The sequence below is a fragment of the Watersipora subatra genome, chromosome 1 (genome assembly GCF_963576615.1).
Source record: "Watersipora subatra chromosome 1, tzWatSuba1.1, whole genome shotgun sequence".
Lineage (NCBI taxonomy): Eukaryota > Metazoa > Bryozoa > Gymnolaemata > Cheilostomatida > Watersiporidae > Watersipora > Watersipora subatra.
In genome coordinates, this window is record NC_088708.1 from 22,839,809 (window position 1) to 22,866,652 (window position 26,844).

The following is a 26,844-nucleotide window of genomic DNA, read 5'->3' on the forward strand; positions in this document are numbered from 1 at the left end:
AACAGCTTTGATTTCCATTAATTTAGAGCTGTTATAAAATCAATTTAGCTACTATTATGCTATTTTACAAAGTTCCAGCAATTTGTTCGCTCAAAATCATCAAAAAGATGTTGACGATTCTTATTAGTTTTTTACACCATCTGGCTCTGTTGAGAGGATTACCATCTAATCCAATATGTCCAGGATTAGCATCTAATCCAAGATGTCCAGGATTACCATCTAATCCAAGATGTCCTGTTTCTGTATTAGCGACAATTAAACATTCCCTTAACATTCTCATAAAATAGACAAAAGAAATGCGTCATATATTTTATTTCAAGTTTTTTGTAGGAAAAAGTTGTCTCCTATGCTTTTCTTTAGCTTTTTATTTCAAACTAACTGTTACAGGGTTACATCTCAGTGCTGATCGGGTTCACAGCTCTAGTGCTCTTCAAGGTTCACGACCATTACAGACAGAAAGTTTCTCCAACACCTGCCGGGGTCACATTTCCTAGCATCACATTGGACAACCTTGATGAGAGTCTCAAAAAATTTCTGGGTTACCTAGTGAACCACACTTTCAACAGATTCGGTCTTGAGGTAAAATTTTAATTATCTATAATAAAGAATATACGCCTGTAAATATAATCAGACTGCTATTATGGAGTAGCATCTGGATTGGGACATATCTAGTACATGATTATCAACAAGCTGCGGGTTTTCTGATAGCCCTAAAGATTCCTGATGAAACCGTGTTTTGTGGCTCTATGCTGATCCTGTATGCAGTGGACGGCATTTTATTTCCCTCCAAGTTAGTTTACGTTGAAAGCAGTATCACATAGCGACATCAAGAGTCGTGATAAATATGGGGCTGATTGTGAATTGCTCACAGTTCTCCTTTATATTTTATAGAAGCAAGCTGAAGATATTCACTACCATATATTGCATTTTCGGCTATACATTTAATGCCTGTCTTTTCGTATTTTGATTTCTGACTGTTTATTTGATAGTGCACCGAGTTAGGATTGATTCACCTAGACAGCATTTACCTGTCTGCACATTATCAGTATTGCCCGTATTACATTTGCTAGATATGCTTCGTCACTACAACTGTGGTCGTCTCCTACCGACAAGACGTCATTGGTGCCATCTACGTGCTGTTACTCGCTGCTCTTCTACTTCTTAATATGTACAGACGAATGTACGTTCGGCGTGTCTGGTTTCTATATTTGATCATCCTTGCTCTGCTCCTACCCGCCCAGTACCTCTGCGCTCTTGGCATTCCTCCAACGCTTTGCCTGGGTGAGTTGTCCCGTGCATTTTTTATCTTTTTGCTCTCTACTGTTTTCTGAGATCGAACAGATGAGCAACTTTCCCATTCTATATTTTGGTAGCATATATGATTCTTTTACCATTCCATAATATTTCAGCAGTTCATACTGTAGATAGTGATGTTTTGCGCTAACATATTCCACGCTCTGGTCTTCAATTTCCTACGAGTAACGATAGTGTACAGCTTTTGCTTGAGCGTTATAATAAATTTATGAATACAGGAAACTCCCCCACAACGTAAATTATTCATTCCAAGAATTTTTATGTTATATGTATTTTACATTATACGACGCGTAAAATATACGTAAATAGACTAATCCATTCCTATATCTTCTCAAAATCAACTCTTTCCCTTCAAAATGAAAAAAAACTAAATTTGACATTTTAATTTAGTGGCTATACAGTCACTGGCATTATTGATTTGTATCAACAAACCAATTATATAGTACTGTATTTTCCCTCTTTTCATATCACTTATAATTAGTTTATGGTCCATGATTACAATAATTTTATGTTAAATTAAGGAGAAGCTTTAATGTTAATTTGAATCTATTGTTTCACTTTTGTCTTCACAAAGTTCATGCTGCGAAAAAAAGAAAAAGTATTGTATTTGACTAAAAGAAAAATATATCTTTACTATGATAAGTACTATGGTGTTTGTTTTGTCTATCCGTCTGTCTGTCCAAAACCAAAGTTAGAGGTCAGGGTAAAAAGTTGCCCTGAGTTGGCACTCAGAAATCGTGACATTCAGCTTGGTAAACCGACACTCTAACACCTGCGCCAATTGACATCATTGCGGTATTTCTAAATAGTTGTGCTGCTACTTATTATCTGTGCTTTATCGCTGTACACCTGATGATCTCTCACTACGCACTAGACTGCCAGGGTACTAGTATATGTAACAGATACCCCTACAGGGTACTAGTATATGTAACAGATACCCCTACACCAGGGGTCGGCAACCTTTTCCAGTCAAAGAGCCATTTGGACCCGTTTTCGCAGGAAAGAACGCAGTGGGAGCCACAAACCCCCTTTGATATTTTTAATTAATAAATAAATACTACATGCAACTTTTTTGTTTAGCTTTTAATGTTTTTATACCATGTTTACACCATAAAACGAAATGGTGTGGCATGTATAATGATTTAACTGCTGAGAAAATAAAATTACACTTTTGCAAAGAGCAAAAAATAGTTTTGGCCATTTTATTGGCGCATAAGTTATTATAAGGTGTAGGCCTACTGCCTGTATTAGTGTTGCTGTTTGTCAGTAGTATTGTTGACGATATTGTGGTCCTAAGTGGCTGGCCAGCCTTACTCTGATTACTAATTGTTTTACCCCGTTTGTTGACATAATATTTCAATGTATCTCGTAGCGATCTGGCCCTCTGCGCGAGACCGGTAGTACGTTTTTCTGCACTTTTACATTAAAGTCACGTGACAATCATGTGACAAGGTACTAATAATACGGTAATAGAGCGTAAATAATGACGCATAACAAGCGACAATGTTTGATTTACCACCAAAATTACATGTTTAAAAATTTATATTACAAAATTTAGTGATAAATTTCTAAAGTTTTATGAATTACTTGGCATATTATTGGCAATTACTTGGTAGAAAAGGAAAAAAATCCAAAGTCAGAGGGAGCCGCAGCGAGGGAATGAAAGAGCCGCATGCGGCTCCGGAGCCACAGGTTGCCGACCCCTGCCCTACACGTTGGTTTCTCTCCCAAGTGCTGCAAGGGAGAAAACAATATTTTTAAAGCTAACTATTGGACTCTCGTTATCCAAATTGAATTTAAGAACTTGCACCGCCTTGACGCTTTATGTTATATGGAATCTCTTCACACTTCACGCTATTTAATTTTTTACATAATACATTAAAAGGGGTCTATGTTATAGGGGCATCTACATCTACCATAATGCCTTGCAGGCTTACGGTTGATCTTATGCTCACCAATTGAGGTGTGGAGGGCTGCACCTTGCGATTGCCATTACTAGTAGGTTTGTTTTATAACCAGTCTTCCTATCTCTGTATGTTAAAACTGTTACACTCTGTTGGTGTTTTCACAGCATATCCGTGGATTTCAACATTGGCTGATAACTTACGGATTTGGTTATATCTTCCCAGCTATGTTTATCCCCCAGAGGTGACACTGTTGTTTGGTGAGTTATGAGAAGTTATTGTTGTTGTTAGTCATTCGGTGAATGCGGGAATGCGCTCAAAGTTGACAGTTGACTAGACATGCACAGATATGGTAATGCCTTTAGATATACCCTACAGGATGAAAATATTCGTTGGTCATAAAAATTCGCGATTTCGCGAACAGCCAATTCCGTGAATTATTAAATTCCGTGAATAATTAGTTCTATTTTTAATCACAAGAGAGAATAACTACTGCATCAAATTGAAAACTAGTTGCTAGGCTAGTTTTTAATATAAATACTAAACGTAGTTGAGTTCCAAAACATTTTTAAAATTGTTGCCTGGGCTTTGAGCTAACACCATTGCCAATCCATCACATTTCTTTACAAAATTATTCAAGGTTGTCACAAGATATCCAAAATGGCGTCATCGCAAAAATAGCCGCTAGGCAGAAGTACTAAACATAGCCGAGTTCCAAAACTTCTTTAAAATCATCGCCGGGGCTTCGAGTTTTATTGCCATTGCATCAAACTTTACAAAATTATTCAAGGGTTTCAAAAGTTATTCGGCATGGCTTCGTCATCGCAAAAAATCTCTCCTAGTCTTTTTACATTGAAATCAACTCCATCAGTCTCTAATACCGAAGTTGAGGACGAACATGATTCTGATCTGGACATTATGGTATGTATTTGATTTGCAGTGCAAATACGTTTTTTCCATAATTATTTGCATTAGTTAATTCTTTTGTTTAAAAACTGATCTCTTTCATTAAATACTTCAGCTATTGTTTTTGTACTTCCTTAACACTTATTAATATTTTTTTATATGTGTTTACTGCAGATTGAAAATGAAACATAACCTATTCTGATTACGAAAACTAGAGACAAGTAGTAATATTCATCAAGGCAGGAATATTGGCAGAGAAGCAACCAGTCAACCTAGACCCTTTCATCAACAACAACTCCTTAATATCGCTGCAGCAAACATGATTATATTATATATTTTATTTCATGTACAGATATATTATAATTTATTGCAAACTTGAGTGTACAAATAAAATATTTCAAATACAAATAAAAGTTTACAAACGATGAATGGAGTAAATACAGTTTAGTCCATATGGCGGTTGTCTAGCAATAAAATTAAACTGATACACTTGATAAGTGAATACTAGCATGTAATGGTGCTCTCTGACTAGTTATTTTGGTAATAGCAGCTCTATATCGATGTCACAGTCTTGGGTAGATATTAAAGGCGATTCTCTCGCTACTACATGGCTGGTAAGGAAGTTAGCATCAGAACTCTCCTCGTGGCTCACTATTGCCAAGTTCTGCCGGTTGGCCAAAAATTTGTGCTCGTAAAGGCATTTTTGTTCCTTTTTAAAACAGATATATTCTCCTCGTTAGCAGCTGCGGTCACTTCTACCTCAATTTCAAGACCTCCCTGAATGATCGGTGATCTTCTAAGAATGACATCTACCACCCTTGCAGTCATTGTGCTTCCATGTATGATGAAAAACCTCTCTCTCACACTAAAACAAATAATGAAGCGGTAGGGATGGAAAAAATAAATATTGCATTTTACCGAAAAACCAAAGTAAAATTCAACTAATTTAGTAAATGGTTTTGAAAAACTCATTACTTACCACAAATTGTTGGTTCATCAAAGGCCTCCAAATCGATGAATAATCGTGAAAACCTCTGAATGCAGCAAAAAATTTATAGCTTAGCATGATCGACTCGTAGTTGCAAGCTGTGGTGTACATCGCATTTCGGTGTATGCGCGCACCGAAACACGAGGTGTGCGCATACGTAGGGTTAAATTTATTGCTAGCTGCAATAGAGTTAACTCTTCATAGAGAGTGACAGTGTTCAGCCGCGAATAAATTAATCCGCGAATATGCATGAAAAGGCAATTTTCGTGAAATTTAACTCCGCGAATAAATTCATCCTGTAGGGTATTAGTCTAAAGAGAATAAGCGCATCAAACAATGAATATGCATGTAAGCTGAAATCAAATGATAATAATAGGACCCCGACTATGTATGTCTAAGGATATGATGTTACATGCAATGTGGCAAATTTTCGTGTTTATATTTGGTTAGTTTGTAGGGTGTTAAAATGTCATATGAAAACATTTTTTCGCCTTCTTAGCGTCTAGTTTGTTTTGGATTTTGTACCAGGCCAACATCTCCAAAAAGGTTGTTTAATGCTGTTAATCGACTCGTTATTTGTTAGCAGTTTAGTCATAGACTAATTGAACTTATGATTGTTAGACACAGATAGGAAATAAATCATTGTTCCTTACATGAAACTGCTTGTCAGACTTTTAGGTATTTATTGTATTATTGTCTTTCTGTAGCTGATTCCCTCCAACTCCTGTTTGTCGCTTTGCAATATCGTGTTTTCATCGCTGAGGCAGAAAACGGAAATGAAGTTGTGCGAGTTGCTGGTTCGAATGAAGAATTTGACCTCAAACCCCCAGATAGGTTTAAAGACATGCACGATTTTACAGAAGAGAAGAGGTTTGCTGAGTCTTCTGCTCTTTTCTTCCATGAATTGATGAGCAATTCTTGTAACTTTCTGTTGAAAGAGAGAGATATTGTCTCAGTCAATACTACATGTAGTTATGATTTGCTGATTCTAATTCTTGCACTATGCTACTAAACCCTGAAATGAATGTTTAGTTTGCATTATTTGTACTTGATGCCTTTACAGTTTATTGTTTATAAAAAACTACCATTAAATTGATAACATGATAGGCAGCCATAGTGACTGAAATTGTGCAATAGTCGTGATATATATTATATCTATTATAATATATATAGTTATAATATATTATATATGTTATATCATTAATGGTATAAAACATCAGCCGTCATCAATTTGTTTTTCTAATTAAATGGTATTCTCTATCCCTATTAAGGCTATTTATTATCCATCAAGTGAATGATATGATATATTGACATTGCTTTGTAGGAATTTTGTGGATGTCATCTTTGCAACGCTATTCTCATATTGGTTCTGGCTATGTTTGGCCATGCTCTTCATAACTGGAACTCAGAACATCAACCTCTACTGCTTTGGATACCTTCTTTCTTGCTTCTACTTCTTCTGGCATGGTCTCGATTTTACCACCAAGTCAAGACGTGCCATTATCCGAACGTAAATATCTATCATTTTATTCCATAGCATTATCTGGAACACTTGCCCACTAGCCTCACGACTCATGAGAAATTTCAAAAATTTGGATTGTTGAAAATAACTTATTGGTAACGTCCATTGTTTCATCTATGGGTAGAGTATGTCAGGCCATTTTAAATAGTGAAGTCATAAATGAATATTATTAGAATGATAGGCTGGCGATATGAATATGACAGGTCTAGTTCTGGACATGGCATTTACTGCGACAGGTCTTGAACATTCAGCAGCTGAATGTTCAGCTGAATATTCTAACTCTCATTTGACAGCTGTCTAACTCTCATTTGACAACTGTCTAACTCTCATTTGACAGCTGTCTAACCCTCATTTGACAGCTGTCTAACCCTCATTTGACAGCTGTCTAACCCTCATTTGACAGCTGTCTAACCCTCATTTGACAGCTGTCTAACCCTCATATGGCAGCTGTCTAACCCTCATATGGCAGCTGTCTAACCCTCATATGGCAGCTGTCTAACCCTCATATGGCAGCTGTCTAACTCTCATATGGCAGCTGTCTAACCCTCATATGGCAGCTGTCTAACCCTCATTTGACAGTTGTCTAACCTTCATTTGACAGTTGTCTAACCTTCATATGGCAGCTGTCTAACCCTCATTTGACAGCTGTCTAACAATCATTTGACAGCTGTCTAACAATCATTTGACAGCTGTCTAACCCTCATTTGACAGCTGTCTAACCCTCATTTGACAGCTGTCTAACCCTCATTTGACAGCTGTCTAACCCTCATTTGGCAGCTGTCTAACCCTTATATGGCAACTGTCTAACCCTAATATGGCAGCTGTCTAACCCTCATATGGTAGCTGGTTAACTCTCACATGGCATCTGTATAACTCTCACATGGCATCTGTATAACTCTCACATGGCATCTGTATAACTCTCATGTGGCAGCTGTCTAACTCTCATGTGGCAGCTGTATAACTCTCATATGGCAGCTGTCTAACTCTCACATGGCATCTGTATAACCCTCATATGGCAGCTGTCTAACTCTCATATGGCAGCTGGTTAACTCTCATATGGCAGCTGTATGACTCTCATATGGCAGCTGTCTAACTCTCACATGGCATCTGTATAACTCTCATATGGCAGCTGTCTAGCTCTCATATGGCAGCTGTCTAGCTCTCATATGGCATCTGTCTAACTCTTATATGGCATCTGTATAACTCTCATATGGCAGCTGTCTAACTCTCATATGGCAGCTGTCTAACTCTCATATGGCAGCTGTCTAACTCTCGTATGGCAGCTATATAACTCTCGTATGGCAGCTGTCTAACTCTCATATGGCAGCTGTCTAGCTCTCATATGGCAGCTGTCTAGCTCTCATATGGCAGCTGTATAACTCTCATATGGCAGCTGTCTAACTCTCACATGGCAGCTGTCTAACTCTCACATGGCATCTGTATAACTCTCATATGGCAGCTGTCTAGCTCTTATATGGCATCTGTCTAACTCTTATATGGCATCTGTATAACTCTTATATGGCATCTGTATAACTCTCATATGGCAGCTGTGTAACTCTCATATGGCAGCTATATAACTCTCATATGGCAGCTGTCTAGCTCTCATATGGCAGCTGTCTAACTCTCATATGGCAGCTGTCTAACTCTCATGTGGCAGCTGTATAACTCTCATATGGCAGCTGTCTAACTCTCATATGGCAGTTGTATAACTCTCATATGGCAGCTGTCTAACTCTTACATGGCAGCTATATAACTCTCATATGGCAGCTATATAACTCTCATATGGCAGCTGTATAACTCTCATATGGCAGCTGTATAACTCTCATATGGCAGCTGTCTAACTCTCATATGACAGCTGTATAACTCTCATATGGCAGCTGTATAACTCTCATATGGCAGCTGTATAACTCTCATATGGCAGCTGTCTAACTCTCATATGGCAGCTGTCTAACTCTCATATGGCAGCTATATAACTCTCTTATGGCAGCTATTTAACTCTCATATGGCAGCTGTATAACTCTCATATGGCAGCTGTCTAACTTTCATATGGCAGCTGTATAACTCTCATATGGCAGCTGTATAACTCTCATATGACAGCTGTAAAACTCTCATATGGCAGCTGTCTAACTCTCATATGGCAGCTGTCTAACTCTCATATGGCAGCTGTCTAACTCTCATATGGCAGCTATATAACTCTCATATGGCAGCTGTCTAACTCTCACATGGCAGCTATATAACTCTTATATGGCAGCTATATAACTCTCACATGGCAGCTGTATAACTCTCACATGGCAGATTGTTAACATTAGGACTCTTTGCGACATGGTAGGCTCAGTGTATGCATTTCCGTCTATCAAGACATTTTTCTATCACGACCTTTCGGGCACAATGCAGCAGATTTCACTTCCTCAATAGCTGATAATAGGAAGGGCAGCTGATTGTAAGATAATCTTCAAACTGGTGGCCTCGCCGTAGTTAGACTATGGTTGGAAGGAATGCACAGTGTTTTGGAGAACTCATTTGACATAGTAGGCTCTCGATATTGGCATGCTGTGTGCAGGAGATATCAAAATGGTGTCACCCAATAAATTATTGCAGCAGTATAAAAAAAGTTTAACATTAGCAAGATTTTATCTAGCTTATGCAAATTATTCTGTGTACAGTGGCTTCTTTTGTGTGTGATTTAGACTGACCACTGTAAGTAGTGATTATTTATTAATATCGGCGCTAATATATCAATATGCAGCTATAATATTATGTGCAAACCTAGATCAATAGAGAGGACGACTCCTTGCTGAACCATCCATAATGATGAATGCGTATGTGTATGAATTGTATATGAATGAAGTATAATATGAATATGAACTACACGAGTGTATTATAATTTACACTTGAATAGATTCATTACATATCATTTGGTATTTGCTTGAGAAATTTTAAATAGTTATTATTTCTGGTGCCAGTAAAATTACAAATAGCTAACAGCTGACCTTTTTAATTTTAGCTATTTTTATTGAATTGTCATTAGCCGTTACATGATAATAACCATTCTTATGGATCCTTGCCAACAAGTAATTGGAAATTTGCATAATATCATTTGTACAAGGAATTGTCACATTAAAGCATCTTTCTAATTCTTTGTAGATGGAACATTGTGCTGTACTACAACTTTTTTGTCATACTCATGAAGACTTGGCTTCAGATATTAGGCTGTGTGTTTCTTGATGATCTTCTTGTTGAAGCGAGTAAAACTGAAAACTCCCAGAGTTCTGTCTGCTACGCACCAGAGCTGTTCAGCATCAAGTGCCTAAATGTCCAACTCCAAAGTAGGTTGCAAAAGCATTATTGAATTACCAAATCTTATTTGTTTTTCTCAACCCTATAGAGCTTTCCTACAATTTGTGATCTATTCATATAGAAAGAACTTCCTTGCCTTCCAATTTGTTGTAACTAGTCAATTTGCAATCCATTGTTTTATACGTATATGGTAGACGCCTCTATAACATAAATATGCCATTCCGAATATATTTACGTTAAAGGGACTATACATTGTATGAACAGGAAAATACATGTAAATTGCCTAATACGTTCTAAGATCTTTCCAAACTCACCTTTTGCATCTTCAAAAAGGAAAAAAAGCTAAACTTCTTTATTTAATGATTATACAGTGATTGGCATTATTGGTTGGTATCAACATGTTTTTTCTTTTTTTCTTATCATTAACACTGGGTTTAGGGTCCATGATTATAGTAATTTTATGTTGAGGGGAGCGCACACCTTCGATGTCAATTCAAATCAATTTTTTACCTTTTTTTTACAGCAAGGTCTACGCTGCAAAGAAAAAATTGTATATGTTTAAAGTAAAGTGAAACAAAAATATATATTCACTATAGTAAGAGTGATGTCTGTCTGTTTGTTTGTCCGAAGCCGGGGCTGGAGGTTAGGATAAAAAATTGATTTCAATGAAACTCCAACTCATGACATGCAACTTGGTAGACCGACACTCTAACACCTGCACCACTCAATTGCCTTGAACTATTTCTGAATACTTGTACGGCTACTTATTCTCTTTTGCTCTATCAGTACACCTGGCGATCTCTCTCGACACACTAGACTGCCTTGGTACTAGTATATATAATAGATATCTCTCTCGACACACTAGACTGCCAGGGTACTAGTATATATAACAGATATCTCTCTCGACACACTAGACTGCCAGGGTACTAGTATATATAATAGATATCTATCTCGACACACTAGACTGCCATGGTACTAGTATATATAATAGATATCTCTCTCGACACACTAGACTGCCAGGGTACTAGTATATATAATAAATATCTCTCTCGACACACTAGACTGCCTTGGTACTAGCGTATATAGTAGAGATCTCTCTCGACACACTAGACTGCCTTGGTACTAGTATATATAATAGAGATATCTCTCGACACACTAGACTGCCTTGGTACTAGTATATACAATAGAGATCTCTCTCGACACATTAGACTGCCAGGGTACTAGTATATATAATAGAGATCTCTCTCGACACACTAGACTGCCAGGGTGCTAGTATATATAATATATATCTCTCTCGACACACTAGACTGCCAGAGTACTAGTATATATAATAGATATCTCTCTCGACACACTAGACTGCCAGGGTACTAGTATATATAATAGATATCTCTCTCGACACACTAGACTGCCAGAGTACTAGTATATATAATATAGATCTATCATGACACACTAGACTGCCAGGGTACTAGTATATATAATAGATATCTCTCTCGACACACTAGACTGCCAGAGTACTAGTATATATAATATAGATCTATCATGACACACTAGACTGCCAGGGTACTAGTATATATAATAGATATCTCTCTCGACACACTAGACTGCCAGGGTACTAGTATATATAATAGATATCTATCTCGACACACTAGACTGCCTTGGTACTAGCGTATATAATAGAGATCTCTCTCGACACACTAGACTGCCGTGGTACTAGTATATATAATAGCTATCTCTCTCGACACACTAGACTGCCGTGGTACTAGTATATATAATAGATATCTCTCTCGACACACTAGACTGCCTTGGTACTAGTATATATAATAGATATCTCTCTCGACACACTAGACTGCCTTGGTACTAGTGTATATAATAGAGATCTCTCTCGACACACTAGACTGCCTTGGTACTAGTGTATATAATAGAGATCTCTCTCGACACACTAGACTGCCTTGGTACTAGTATATATAATAAATATCTCTCTCGACACACTAGACTGCCGTGGTACTAGTATATATAATAGATATCTCTCTCAACACACTAGACTGCCGTGGTACTAGTATATATAATAGAGATACCCTTATATGTCATTTTTTGTCCAAGTGTGGCAAGGGAGCAAGCAATATTTTTAATGCTAACAATGGGGCTCTCGTTATTCAAATGAATTTAAGAACTTTTACTAAATTGATGTTTTATGTTATGGAATTGTACGAAGCAAAAGCTCTACATAAATTGTTTACGTTAAGTGAAGTTTACATAAAAGGAGGTTTACGTTTTAGGGTTGTCTACTGTTCATACATTCCATAGTGTAAGAGCTGCTCTTAACTCACCACCTCGGTTCACTGTTTTTCTACAGCTGATGAAGAAGTGTGCGGAGTTAGCAAGAAAGAGGCAGGCCTTATGTGGGACATCCTGTGTTTCGTTGCTTTGCTTATTCAAAGGAGAATATTTCTCTCTACCTACTTCCTTTTAATCATGTGTGAGGAGCGGTCTCAGTCTGCCCTTTCTTCCAGGTACCTGTCTAGCTTGTTTCTTAGTCTTAGCTTCTCTGGTTTTGTCATCATCCATTATCATAATGAAAAATTGGCTGAGTGTATCATTGTTTTAGTAGTCTGTTATATATTCTTTGGTTATGGCCACTCATCATGAATTTAGCATCATTATTGACCACAATGCAACTGTATTAAATTCAGTGATGTTATTGTAGCATAGTTTCTAGATCTTGCAGAGGCAAGCAGCATGTTTGTGTTTTAGCAGTCGGATTACCGAGTGCTTTGCTGTGATTGGCTAGTTCTACATCTATATTAATAAATCTCAGTTTGTTGCGTGCGCATGTGTGCATCTGTCTGTTAGTCTGTGTAAACGTTATGCGTTTCTTTATTTTCAGTCAATTTCATCCAGACTTCACACGCATCTGCTCTTTGCCTTCCGCCTGTTAAAATTATTTGGTTGAAAAATTTTGCATGGATCCTGAAAACCAGCATCTTAAAAACCAAAGAAATCTCAGTCATCACCAGGGTTACTGCTAGTCATTAATTAGTGAACAAAACAGATTCAACTTTTTAAGACCCACAATTAACACCTTATATGTAATTGAACAGAACTGAAGCAGTATCTTGTCCTTTGGTTATTGAAATATATGTTGTTCGGTAACAATATTTCCGGCAATTTGGATGGCCATTTTAATGGCCTGAGATTTGCTGTCTTTATTATTTCACGCAAGCTCACCTTTTTATTTTGCTAATTCACCCAAGCTCACCTTTTTATTTTGCTAATTCACCCAAGTTAGTGGTGAAATTTAATGTTTATTGAAATTGCACTCTTGTCATCGATTGTCTCTATTTCAGAGGCGCGAGTTTGCTCAATGATATATCGGCTAAAAAAGTTGTGAAACAGCAAAATAATTATGAAAAGGAAATGGTGAAGATCAAAAAGAAGCTTGATAGAATTCGTCAGAGAACTCTCCGATTAGAGGGTGGGGCTTCTCGGGAGGATTGGACTCACTTTGATGGTTGGTAGTCCTAAGGGTTGTTCAGCATTTTATTGCTAAGATGACTGATCTTGGGAAAGGCATGCATAGTTTGTAACGGATGACAACCACTGTCATTGTATGAAACATTTCACGTCTTGTCTTTCTCTATATATCTTTCCTTCTCTATTTCTTTCCTTCATGATCTCTCTCTCTCAGTCTCTCTCTCTCTATATATATATATATATTTCTATCGATATTGCTATCTCTATATCTGTATCTTTTTCCGTCGTTATCTATCTCTATTTCTTTATATTTTTCTATCTTTTTTGTCCGTTTCATTGTTAGATGTTTTATCTATATTATTATGTTCTTATGTATAAATAACTTGATTTTTTTCTGTTAGTCCACTTGGCATATAGTTTCTATATCTCATCTTACTTATTGTTGCTGAAAGTGCTGGAAGGTAGAGTATTCTGTATAGCTTTAATGTCTAAGTAGTCTTGCTTGTGCCAAACTGCAACATGTCTGGTTCTCCTTATATGTTACAATATGCATTTATGTAATTTACAGTTTTAGTGTGATGCTTGCTCCCAGTTGTATGGCTTGTATAAACATCAGTGGTTTTATGTTTGGCTTGTGTACCGTTTGAATTTAAGGTTTTTTAGCTATGTGTTTATGGCCATTGAGTGGAAGTTTGGTTGCACTTTCATTTTGTAAACAATCAAGTGGAAATCATAAGATTACGGTTGAACCTTCACTTACCATCGCCTCAACATGTTGTAATCAAATATTTATCACTGCAGTCTTGTAAGTAAAGGTGTAAGTAAAGGTGTAAGTAAAGGTGTAAGTAAAGGTGTAAGTAAAGGTGTAAGTAAAGGTGTAAGTAAAGGTGTAAGTAAAGGTGTAAGTAAAGGTGTAAGTAAAGGTGTAAGTAAAGGTGTAAGTAAAGGTGTAGGTAAAGGTGTAGGTAAAGGTGTAAGTAAAGGTGTAAGTAAAGGTGCAGTCTTGTAAGTAAAGGTGAAGAGGAAGGTAAAAAGTAATAGTAAACTTATAGCTAGTTTAAACTTCACTTACAGTAAGTTAACATCGCGCTTCTTTATTACTACCTCTACCTTCAAACTTTCACGTTATGAAGTTTACACTTCTGTTTACCCGTCTCTAGGGTAAAATAATAATAGCACATATCTTACAGGCTATTAATTTGGTTTTTTACAATTTATTTATATTAGGTTTCATATAGTATATTTGTTTTAATTTCATACGTTAATTACCTCAAGTATTTATTTAAAAGAACATAGATTTTTAGGCTGGAATCAATTTAACCAAATGCAGTGTATTCTTGTGGGAATATTTACTCCAGCAGACAACAGCTTCAACATTCTAAACATGTTTTCAAAAGGAACTGTAAGTTTTTAACACATACTCATGTTGACAGTGATACGGTCAGGAGATGGCAGCTTTTTTGAAGAAGGCAGTGATGATGAGACTGTAACAGAGGCTGACCTTGATGAGGATGATCAGGCTGAACAAGCTAGTCCTATGAAGGTAGAATTCCATTTGCCCAAGTGAGGGTGGAGAATAATTTCATTGACCGCAATCTCGTTTGAACGCTTTTCTTACATATTTTATTGAGAAAGCAACAAGCTCTTCATGCTATTAGTTGGAACTAGTACCATGGCAGTCTGGAGTGCTGTGAGAGATTGTCAGCTCTATCAATAAAACACAGACTAAGTATATGCACCATCGTTCTAAATTCATGAAAGGTGAATGATCGGCGCTGGGGTAGTGTGCCCGGAGGATGAAGCGGATTGTTGTGTGTTCAAGTTGCGTACAATGCAATATTTTTTCCAACTTCCCATCATGGCTTCAGATGAGCGGGTCTCTTGTTACATGTAGATTAAAAATTAGAATGAGGTTTTCCGTGAATCAAACCATGGATAGTATCATTCATTAAGTTAACACGTCATTTATGGATCGGATATCAGCATTTTGTATTAGTTGACAACAGTATTTGTTTGTGTTCAATCAATGATTGTGCTGATTTGTCGTCGAATATTTCAAAAGTATTTATATTAACACACATTTCTTTAATGATGGTGAGGGAATATTTTATGTACTTTACTCCTTGTAAACAGCTAATCATGACGACCATAGATGAGGGAATGGAGGGCTCAATGGAGAAGAAGAAGAGGAAAAGTATCGATAGCACACATGCATCAGGTGAGTTGTGATCTTTCAGCCGTAGTTTTTTAAAGCCTGGTCTTTGATACATTACTGAAACCGTTCACATGTGAATTTCGGTAATATTGAACATGGGTTGCTTGCATAAGCTCTTTTTCTCTAGAGGCAATAAATTTACCCATTTTATTGATTATACTTGTTTGCTATCAGACATGTTTTTTTGGTGTTAACGACAATCGCTGAATTGAATCTGCCATATTGACCTACAATTTTGAGTAGAGAGAAAAACCAAATTATCAGGTGAGCCTGATCATTCCGATTCATTTTCCACAAAATTCAAATTGAATTTGCCGCCTAGCATTAAAATCGTATGATGAGATGTTCTTTCAATTGCATCTATTATTGTAATTCTTATATTCCCAAGTAACCTTGGTTAATCAGGCTTTAATTTCATACCGTTTACCAGTCTATGACAGCTAGCGTATTTATTCTTTTTTATTTTAGTGTTTTTCCTTTCATTACTGACTTCCCAGTCCTTGTTAGAATTATCGATGACATAACTATATTATTCTATATCGATATCATAACTTAACATGAAATGTTAAGTTAATCTTCGTAAAATTACTTATCATAAAATGCTATGCTATTTTTGGAAAATAACTAGATTTTTATTTGAAATTTACTGGTAACTTTATAAGCGTCTGAAAATGAAGATGGGGAAGGCAGCAAAGCTGCTGAAGATGGAGAGGAAGATGCACTCCAAGGATCTGGTGAGGGAGCAGAGATACAAGAAGAGTCTAAACCAGGCGGTGAGCAACTCTGTCTGATTTAATACCACATTAATAGCGTCCCTCCCGCTTACAAGCTCTGTAATTGTTTGTCACTAGGATGTTACTACCTTGCTTGATGATCAATCTAGAGGCAAATATAAGGATACATTTTACATCATAATAAGTAGTATTTGGGATTGCTTGTTTTATGCGTCTACTGTGTCTTTACAGCTGTTCAGACGACAATGGATTGGATAAAGGAGTTCTGTGTGGTTTGCATTACATGGACTATCAATCGTTTGAATGAGATATCGCGAGACTACAGGACTGTGGCCAGCCAAATTGATGAGGAACAAGTAGTCCAAAAGAGGTTATTTAAGGTTTGTAGGTATTAGTTACACATGTATTAATAATGTAGATTACCTGGATGTGTTCGAGACTGATCTAGTTCAGTCAGTATATTGTCTCTTTTAACTCTCTCAATTGGAAGGGATACCAGAATTGATTAAAGATTACTTGCATGTGTTTGAGACTGATCTAGTTCAGGAAGTATATTGTCTCTTATAACTCTCTCAATAGGAAGTGATACCAGAACTGGTTAAAGATTACTTGCATGTGTCTGAGACTGATCTAGTTCAGGCAGTATATTGTCTCTTATAACTCTCTCAATTGGAAGTGATGCCAGAACTTGTTAAAGCTCATACTGGTTTGACGTTTCGGCTGAAATATTTATATTTGAATAAAAAACGCATACTAAGAAATTGAATGGTCATAAAAGCTAGGACGGTAAAATATTGTATAAACCATGTGATTAGTTTTATACTGTGGTTCAGCAAGTGGTTATAAGTTATCCATCGTTATTGTTACACACGAGGTTATAGTTGTAGCAATGATTCTTTGTATGTTTCTGGCTGTATTTTTGTGTTGAGCTCTGTGCATACTATGACTGAGCCTATTGCCAATCTAAAAAATTTTAATTGTAGGAACAAATGCAAGACTGCGTCCATGAACCTGATCCTCAATCTAGCGCCGATGCTGTTGTCGCTGTCAGTGACGTACAAATTGAGTAAGATATAGATATTATAGTAGTAGGTAGCAGGAGAGCTATTCCAAGGAATGTGTCTTAAGCATTATAACTGTACTCAATAGAATCAAACCGTACTCAATAGAATCAAACTGTACTCAATAGAATCAAACTGTATGCAATAGAATCAAGCTGTACTCAATAGAATCATACTGTACGCAATTGAATCAAACTGTACTCAATAGAATCAAACTGTACTCAATAGAATCAAACTGTACGCAATAGAATCAAACTGTACTCAATAGAATCAAACTGTACTCAATAGAATCAAACTGTACTCAATAGAATCAAACTGTACTCAATAGAATCAAACCGTACTCAATAGAATCAAACCGTACTCAATAGAATCAAACTGTACGCAATAGAATCAAGCTGTACGCAATAGAATCAAACTGTACGCAATAGAATCAAACTGTATCCAATAGAATCAAACTGTACTCAATAGAATCAAACTGTACGCAATAGAATCAAACTGTACTCAATAGAATCAAACTGTACACAATAGAATCAAACTGTATCCAATAGAATCAAACTGTACTCAATAGAATCAAACTGTACTCAATAGAATCAAACTGTACTCAATAGAATCAAACTGTACTCAATAGAATCAAGCTGTACGCAATAGAATCAAACTGTATGCAATAGAATCAAACTGTACGCAATAAAATCAAACTACGCACTAGAATCAAACTGTACGCAATAGAATCAAACTACGCAATAGAATCAAACTACGCCATAGAATCAAACTGTATGCAATAAAATCAAACTGTACGCAATAGAATCAAACTGTACGCAATAGAATCAAATTGTACTCAATAGAATTAAACTGTACGCAATAGATTACAATCGTATGTCATAGATTAGAACCGCAGGCAAGAGATTCAAACCGTATGTAATAGATTTAAACCATATGTAATAGATTTAAACCATATGCACTAGATTAAAACCGCATGCACTAGATTAAAACCGCATGCAATAGAATAAAACTGTACTCAATAGAATCAAACTGTACTCAATAGAATCAAACTGTACTCAATAGAATCAAACTGTACTCAATAGAATCAAACCGTACTCAATAGAATCAAACCGTACTCAATAGAATCAAACTGTACGCAATAGAATCAAGCTGTACGCAATAGAATCAAACTGTACGCAATAGAATCAAATTGTACTCAATAGCATCAAACTGTACGCAATAGATTACAATCGTATGTCATAGATTAGAACCGCAGGCAAGAGATTCAAACCGTATGTAATAGATTTAAACCATATGTAATAGATTTAAACCATATGTAATAGATTTAAACCATATGTAATAGATTTAAACCATATGCACTAGATTAAAACCGCATGCAATAGAATAAAACTGCATGCACTAGAATAAAACTGCATGCAATAGAATAAAACTGCATGCACTAGATCAAACTGTATGCAATAGATTACACTGTATGCAATAGAACCATAATTTCATGATAGAAGCTTGAGATGTTTTGTAGTTTCATGCTTTTTCAATAATGTCAGATTTCAATGCACTACCTTATTTAGGAATATCACCAAAATGGATAAAAGGGTATAGTGAATCATTTTGATTTTGATTTTGCTTTGAGTACAAAGTAGCTATGCTATGTTGTTTCAGATAAATTTGAATTAATTGTCGATCCTACTAAACCTTAGGGCTTCCTTAATTTATTAGCAGTTTTGCAGTTCTTTATCACCATCTCAAGCACTAGAATACACGATGTCTTTTGTCAATACGCAGTGATTATGAGGAACACTGGCAGGAGCAGTTGGAGCAGAGGTCATTACTCTACAGATTCTTCAATGCTGTCTATACAGCCTTCATGGCACGTACCGAGTTCATATGTTACCTCGCCATCATCATCTGCCATATGTCCTATGGTACTCTCCTCTCACTTCCTCTGCCTCTTGTCGCACTTACTTGGGGCATGCTCAGTGTTCCTAGGCCAGCTAAGACTTTCTGGAATGTAATCTTGACATATGTCATGGTAGGTGGTATTACTACAAGCCGGGTTTGTCTATCTGTATTATACAGTAGTTGGTTTTGGCAGAGAAGTTTATTTATATGTGGTGAAATATCAAGTTTGTTAGAGGTTAGAATATTTAGAAGTTCGGTCTTCGGGTGTGAGCACCACAACTAATTATTTTGCTTTGGGAGAGTTTCAGATGACCAGTGAAGAGACATAACTACAGGAGTTTTGCTATCACGGTCTTTCCTCATTTTTCATGGTTAATCGAGGCTGGCACACTCCCGTTAACGAAAAGCGAAAATTCACGAAGTAGAAACTAAAAAACTAATTTCTAGTAGTCACCTGTTCATTAACTGTAAGCATTCTAATATTTTTCTTGTTTTTATCTTGTGATTTTGAGGGTCGATGGCATTTAAGAGACCCGATGAAGGGTGTCTCAAGCTTTGCGCTTCTGTACTTCCCAAAACGTAACAGGAAAACAGCGAATTGCGACTGCTATCACTATGATGCCTGGGGAGAGATCTCACAGGGCCAGAGTATGAAAAAGTAAATTTATGTATTTTAGTTTTGATTTTTTTTTAATTTTTAACAATTATTTTTTACTTTGTAAAGTACTGTAGATATGAAAGCTGAACTGCGAAGTAGTGAAGGATTACGATACTCGAACCCAGAGGTCACTTTCCTATGAGTGGTGACTTGACAACCTTCACATACTAGCCTTACTCTAATAGACCAGCTATTGAGAATGATAAAGAATGCGCACACTTGAAAGTGCAGCTAAGTAAAGGAATGACACAGAAGACTAGTTGCAGATTATATTTAGTTTCTTAATTTTGATTGCTTTTCAATGCAGGTTATAGTTATGATCAAGTACCTGTTCCAATTCTCTTTCTGGCCATGGACTGACACGTCGATTATTTCATGGTACGACCCAAGGCTTCTTTTTGGCATAGAAGACACAGATGTGCTGTCCTGTGTGCTGTATGAGGAGGCTTGTGAAGATCCTCCAGTAGATTCATACTACGCTACTTACGAGCTCCTCGTACTTCTTGCTGTCTTCATACATAGATCAGTCTTGAAGGTATGACTTTATGGTGCTAATTATTTTCTATATTATTGCACATTATAACAGATTTTCAATGTCTGGGTCATCTTAACGCATGCCTATACTCATCTTGTTATCTTATGAAGGAATGTAGACTTTCTTCTCGTAGTTAGCTTGGTTGTCAAAGTTGAATTAGAAAGCATTTAGTCGATGAATTAGGGCAATATACACATCGATAGAAAGCTAAGGACATTCTACACGTGAATATTATTAACTATCAACAAATGTTTGATTTTTAGCCTCATTTTGAGGGAATATAACGCTATCTCTGCGTTAGACAAAACATGCAATGAAAACCAAGTTCATATTCGTCGACAAAATGTTTCCGATTGTAATATAGCTTTCGAACATAGGTATACAGTCATACCTCGGCATACAAGCGTAATGTGTTCTGAGACTATAGCTTGTATGTCAATTCTCTCATATCTCAAAGCAATATTTTGTTCATGAAATAACTAAATACAAATTAATCCGAACTATACTAACCCATACAATGAAAAAACACCGAAACATGATATTACGATGGAAAAACATGTTTTTAATTGCTGTAATTCAGTACCTACGCTCATAAGATAACAAATTTTTATTTAGTGGTAATGATCTGCGATAAAATGTTACATTACTGTGTACAGTAATGTATGGAGTTCTTATCTTCGAGACAGGCTAATAGCGGTGTATGAGAGACTTGCCAGAAATGCGTTCAGCACGCCAGACTTTTGAGACTCTACATAACATAGCATTAATTTTGAATTCAACTTACTAAAAACACACATAAAGCTAAGTTTTAGTCTTTTACTTAGCTGTAACTTTACTTCATCTTAATTTTTTATGATCTGTTTCCGGCCTGGACTTTCTGCTGCACTTTGATAAAATTTTAGCCAACTTTTTTAAAACTTTCGAAACTGATTCAACAAGATAGAAACTAAGCGATCTTGTTCTCAAAAGTGACCTCTCGTATACTTGGCCATTTAGTGGCCATTGAGAACCGGCTCGTATCTCAAAGGTTTCTCATGTCTCAAGGCAGAAACTTGCTCTAAATTTTTCTCCGTATCTCATATGTTTTTCATATGTTGGAAACCCAAGATATGAGGTATGTCGAGGTTTGGAGTATTCGCAGCGTCTTAATGTTTCGTTGGCCAGTCCTTATTGTCAATCGCAGAATAGGGTAAAATGGATGTCCAATAAATAGAGTACATTTTTGTGAATACTCTTGGCGGCAGGCAGAGTGCATACAAAGGTTGCTTCTCTAATATCTCTATAAATACTTGTGAAATTGTAAAGTTTGTAAATTATAAATTACAGTTTGTATCACCTTTGGTGTAGTCTGAACTAGTACAGATGTGCGCGAAATAAAACGGATCTCTTGGAATACTAAAATTATCATGTACAATATTGTTACTCATTGTGAATTTAGTCAATAGATATAAATTATGTATTAAACTAGTCTTCATTCTCTCGTGATTTTAAATATGTAAACCAAACAGCTGTACAATTGTTTTTGAATGATTATGTAGGCTAAATTCTCAACATTGAATTTTTTTAAATGGTTGAAGATAACAATCTGTACAGATTTAATCACATCATATACATTTTTATTTCCTTGTTTCAAGTCAAATACACGTATATGACTTGAAAGTCAAAGTTAAGTTAAAAAACCTAACAAACGTTCCAATAAATCTTTCTAAATTTCATGTTGTTGCATTTGAGATGGTGAGTTAAACTCTAGCACGATTTGCTATCACTCTTAACAGAGGTACGGCCTCTGGAAGAATGAACGCGAACTGAATGAGGATATGAGGCAAGTGAAACTCGCATCGGTCTCAAACCCTGCTGACCTCACTAACGCTTCCATGCAGGAAGCCTCGTCATCTCAGGATAGTTCCAACGCGGAAGGCGAGGAAACAGGTGCCAGCCCCAAAAAACTTACAAGGTACAATAGAATTAAGGTTTAAATACATAAGGCTCACAGTGCACTTTCAATAATATTGGCATTATTATCGTTTATGCTAGATGAATGCTCGGCGTTGCCCAGGGTAATAAAAAAGTCTTTGCACTGAAAATTTATTTTTTATTTAACATAACATTTATCATTCTAACTTTCAAACTTCATATCGTGAGAAAAGTGTTTTGTGCTGCTCAAATAAATTAAGAGGAAAAAATAAAACAACTTAAAAGGTGTTTACATGTGAAATAATTAGTAAGTGATGGCTAGATAGTCTGTTTTGCTACCATGATTACAATGAAAAATGATTTGATACTGATAAAATTAATACGAACTGAAAAAAAAATAAAATGAAAATCATGAATATGTTAAATTAATAATCACAATTAGTATTAGTACGTAGAAGTGTGTGTGTAAAAAAAGGTTACTGTTGCAGCAGAAGTTATCCATCAAAACTCTGAATACAGCGATACTGTTTCTTTCTGATATAAGTACAAACATTACAATGAGATAGCAAAATTAAATACATCAGTGAAGTACTTCAATTAAATACATCAGGGTACTTTGTCTGACCGAATGGAAAGATAATATAGAGGCAATTCCTACTCTAGAATGTCCATGCTAACAGTTTTTAGTTCTGAGATTCCTTACGAATGCCTTTGGAAAAATCCCAAATTGAAGTTTTAAACAGTGCTGTTACAGTTGCACATTTGAAATTGAAACAGCACATTTGAAAATTACAAATTTAAAAAGGTAATGATTATAAGACTTTAAAAAAACATAAAATATAATATTAATTAATAATAAAAGTACACACTTGGCTTGTAACCTTCAATCGCAATAACCATAGATAATATACGTTATTATGGTTTTTAAAGACAGCTCAGCGCAGCGGTTAGACCCGCTTGTTTTCAGACATAGTAGTTGACGGTCCCAAGGTCAAATCCAGTGCGAAGCAGATTGTTGTTGCTAGAATTTAATCGCCATAGCTGGACGTACACGCGACACACCGACTTGGAGTGTACTCGATTACACAGACAAAGACTAAAAAGTTATTTATACATAGTTTATTTATTTATAGTTATCAGTGAATTATAGTTTTATCATAGTTGTCTATATCATACTTGTGCCTTTAACGTGATTCTTTGTTTTTCTCAGCTCAGTAGTGACTATCATAAAGAAATGGTAAGAGCCACAGCCAATCGCACACTGCGTTCCCCTGGGTCTAAGGTTTTACTGATTCACTCGCTGTATAAGCAAGTTTTATCTTGGACTAGAGCGATAGTAGATTCAGCAATAGCGACTGACCAGTCACCTATATGCAAAAGGAGATTGCCTAGTTACTCCTTGCCTATGCAGAGTCTTGACTTAACGTCTTCTTTTGCATGCTTTTATAAATTCCGTTTATGCGGAGTGATGACTCGCTTCACATCAACTGCGCAGGTTCATAAGCTTGCATTGTCATGGCAATATCTATAGCTCCGTTATCAGTTTGCTCTAGACTTAGATGATGCGATGTTTTGGAATGGATTAAAAGATGTCACTGCTTCTAGTTTTCATAGGCGAAGCGTTTTAGATGATCTAACTATCAATTTACAATCTCTTCGCCAAGATCCATTTACCGATGCTAATTTCAAATATGTGTTTATCATTAATCATAGTGTTTTTGTGAGGTGTGTTTCTTTTCCTAACAAGGCTTCACTAATACTATTTTTAAGCGTCTCTTCGTTAATTTATATAATGACATCCTTCATCATTGTTAGAGATTGATCATAATTCAAGTGTAATTGTAGTATATGAAAAGATTCGACTTCTCTCAAATAATTTACCAGTGTAATATTGAGCACATCCGGTATGGTATTTAGTTAAGTATGAAGTAAAGCTTGACTATTAGACTTTTAAACTACCTAAATCCAAAACTCAATCACATTAAATCTTTGTTGTACCGCTAGTACTTGAAATGCATTACTTTTAACCCTATTTTGCTTCTGTATCATCTAGCATGAAAATGTTAGTCATATTAATTTATATTTTTCATAAACTCATTGCAGTGGCCTCAGCCTTCGTAGATGGTTCAGAAATATTACACATGGAAAACTACTAACAACCTCAGACTACTATGCGCCCATGTTCCTTTGCGATTTCGTCAACTTCATTATTTCTGTGAGTTACTCAGCTATACAGAACTGTATTGAACAAACTTATGAACACAATTACCATGCCAGTAATATAGATGTCTTATTATGGGTGTACTATGCATAGCATTATGTGTATCGGGTATGCATACAATATTCAGATTTTAAACACGTACCCCTCACAGTTATTGCTGAATTGCAGTAGGTTTTATGACAACTAGTCTGCGCTGGCAGTCCCGTACCCCGTGAGAGATCATCCTTTGTAATAAGTATGTACACAATTATTCCACGATCTAGCAATGTCGTAGAGTGGTGCAGTCAGTAGTGCGTTTGGTTGCTAAAATGAATATTCGTGTTCGATTCCTGCGTGGTGCATCGTTTCTCTAACACTCCAAGCATGGCTTCGGACAGACAGACGGAGACAGCTATTATTATAATAAAGACTAGCTGAATGCCCGGCATTGCATGAGTATTGAAAAACAGCTTATAAACAGTGGCAGGTAATGTAGTTGCCATTGGCTAGGTTGAGTAAGCTAGTATCCATATTGCAAAACTTACTAATAAGAACCATGATAGCAAGCTTTAGTGGCGTTGCGCTTAACGCAGAGTCGCTTTGCGTATTTTAACCCAGATGACTCATATCACCTGATAAATCCAATGCTTCCCATGTAGTTTAATGGCTTAGCTTATTGTCTTGTGAACGGGCTGCGCCGAAATCAAATCTTCTGTGATATGAACTTTTCATTGATAAATTTTAAATGCTATAGCTGGACAGACACTGAACGACGACAGACAAACTTTGAGTTTATATATAAAGATTGAAGGGCACAATGACACGCATGAATTTAGTCATAAATGTATAATTATCATGTGGCATGCATATGCTTCTTCTAAGCACCATCAAAAATGTTGCCTGAGCTACAAAATGTAATGTTTTCGTATTATGATAAATGAATGTGCCCTGTAGAACAGTCATGTTTGGTGAAAGAAATTTTGGCATTAGATTCATTCATGGGCATTTTGTTAAAATGGGGTGTAGAAGAAAGTTTTTACGCACAGGTAGCCTGGTCGATTGCTGATCACATAACCCGCGACAATGACAAACATTTTAATGCCTGCTGGAGAGGGAATCAGAAAGCACAAGTAATTGTCTGATTGTCACTATAGATCATGAGCTAAACTTAATTTTGCCTCAACAGATTAGTAACTCATCAAGAAACATATATTTAATTGCTTCATGTTTAGAATATCCAATATCAGTCACATACCTTAGTTGAGTTAGAAATTTAATTGAAAATGGATTCAACCTGAACAGTAAGTCAGAGAATAGCAGTCAGAGCTGCAGATAAACTGCTATGCTCAGTTAGCAGTATATCAGATAGGCTGTATAGCAGGTTATCTGCAAGATTCATGCTCAACCTCTCTGGTTTTCTCCAATAAACTGCCTGGTGTAATAAAGCACATTAAAAGTATTTTAGGGTTGTCCAAGTTATTGAGTTTGAGGTAATTAGGAAGCGAAATGCTTTTAGATGTAAAAATCTCTAGCGCATACAATGGTTAAACCTCATCTATTTGAGTACAGGTGAAAGGTCGGACATGTTGAATTGTACTATTTAATTAAATGGTGGTGTTTTATCGGGTATTGTATGAGCATCTAGAATTCTGGTGGAATTGCAACGAGATCCTGGAACTGGAACGAGAACTGGATAGTAGAATTGCCCAAGTTGCTACCTACTCCTATTGTAAACGAATCTTTGCCATCACTTTATATTTCATTCTGTATTGTTTTTGAAAATATTCAGACTGACACATGCAGCATTTTTAGTTGGTGTTATAGTTGGAACAGCATGTGGCAATAGCTTTGGTGTGAGAAAAATAACTGTTTTTCATCTCTTTACAGATATTCTGCTATAATTCATTTGGATCTAATGCTGGGGCATCCGTGACAGACTATTTGTCAAGCAATACCATCCCCATTGATTTTCTTGTGCTGTTGCTGGTCCAGTTCCTTTTCATTGTCATCGACAGGGCTCTCTATCTGCAGAAAGCTGTCTTTGGGAAACTCATATACACGGTAATGTCATTAACACTCCTAGAGATTTTACTAAAAAGAGACGGATTGCTAGTCTGCAATCCGTAAACTAGTATAACGTTGTTTACTTCAATCAGGTGCTCAGGTGTGTATGTAGTTGATTGTGGTTGTGCCGCATCTCAACCCATCATGCAGATCAGTAGTAGT

At 36.3% G+C, this 26,844-nt stretch overlaps 1 protein-coding gene across 1 annotated transcript in view; it reads left to right on the forward strand.

Moving 5' to 3' along the window:
* The window catches only part of LOC137386014 (piezo-type mechanosensitive ion channel component 1-like), a 57,715-nt gene that overhangs the window by 17,468 nt on the left and 13,403 nt on the right, over positions 1–26,844 (forward strand). Inside the window, exons 11-28 of the mRNA XM_068072660.1 lie at positions 388–579; positions 1,071–1,281; positions 3,386–3,478; positions 5,820–5,982; positions 6,437–6,622; positions 9,779–9,960; positions 12,285–12,441; positions 13,276–13,439; positions 14,836–14,945; positions 15,536–15,620; positions 16,280–16,390; positions 16,583–16,731; positions 17,335–17,417; positions 19,195–19,441; positions 20,277–20,504; positions 22,280–22,458; positions 24,522–24,633; positions 26,506–26,679. Of these exons, the coding sequence (XP_067928761.1) occupies positions 388–579; positions 1,071–1,281; positions 3,386–3,478; positions 5,820–5,982; positions 6,437–6,622; positions 9,779–9,960; positions 12,285–12,441; positions 13,276–13,439; positions 14,836–14,945; positions 15,536–15,620; positions 16,280–16,390; positions 16,583–16,731; positions 17,335–17,417; positions 19,195–19,441; positions 20,277–20,504; positions 22,280–22,458; positions 24,522–24,633; positions 26,506–26,679 (2,826 nt within the window). The remainder of the gene's footprint in view (positions 1–387; positions 580–1,070; positions 1,282–3,385; positions 3,479–5,819; positions 5,983–6,436; positions 6,623–9,778; positions 9,961–12,284; positions 12,442–13,275; positions 13,440–14,835; positions 14,946–15,535; positions 15,621–16,279; positions 16,391–16,582; positions 16,732–17,334; positions 17,418–19,194; positions 19,442–20,276; positions 20,505–22,279; positions 22,459–24,521; positions 24,634–26,505; positions 26,680–26,844) is intronic.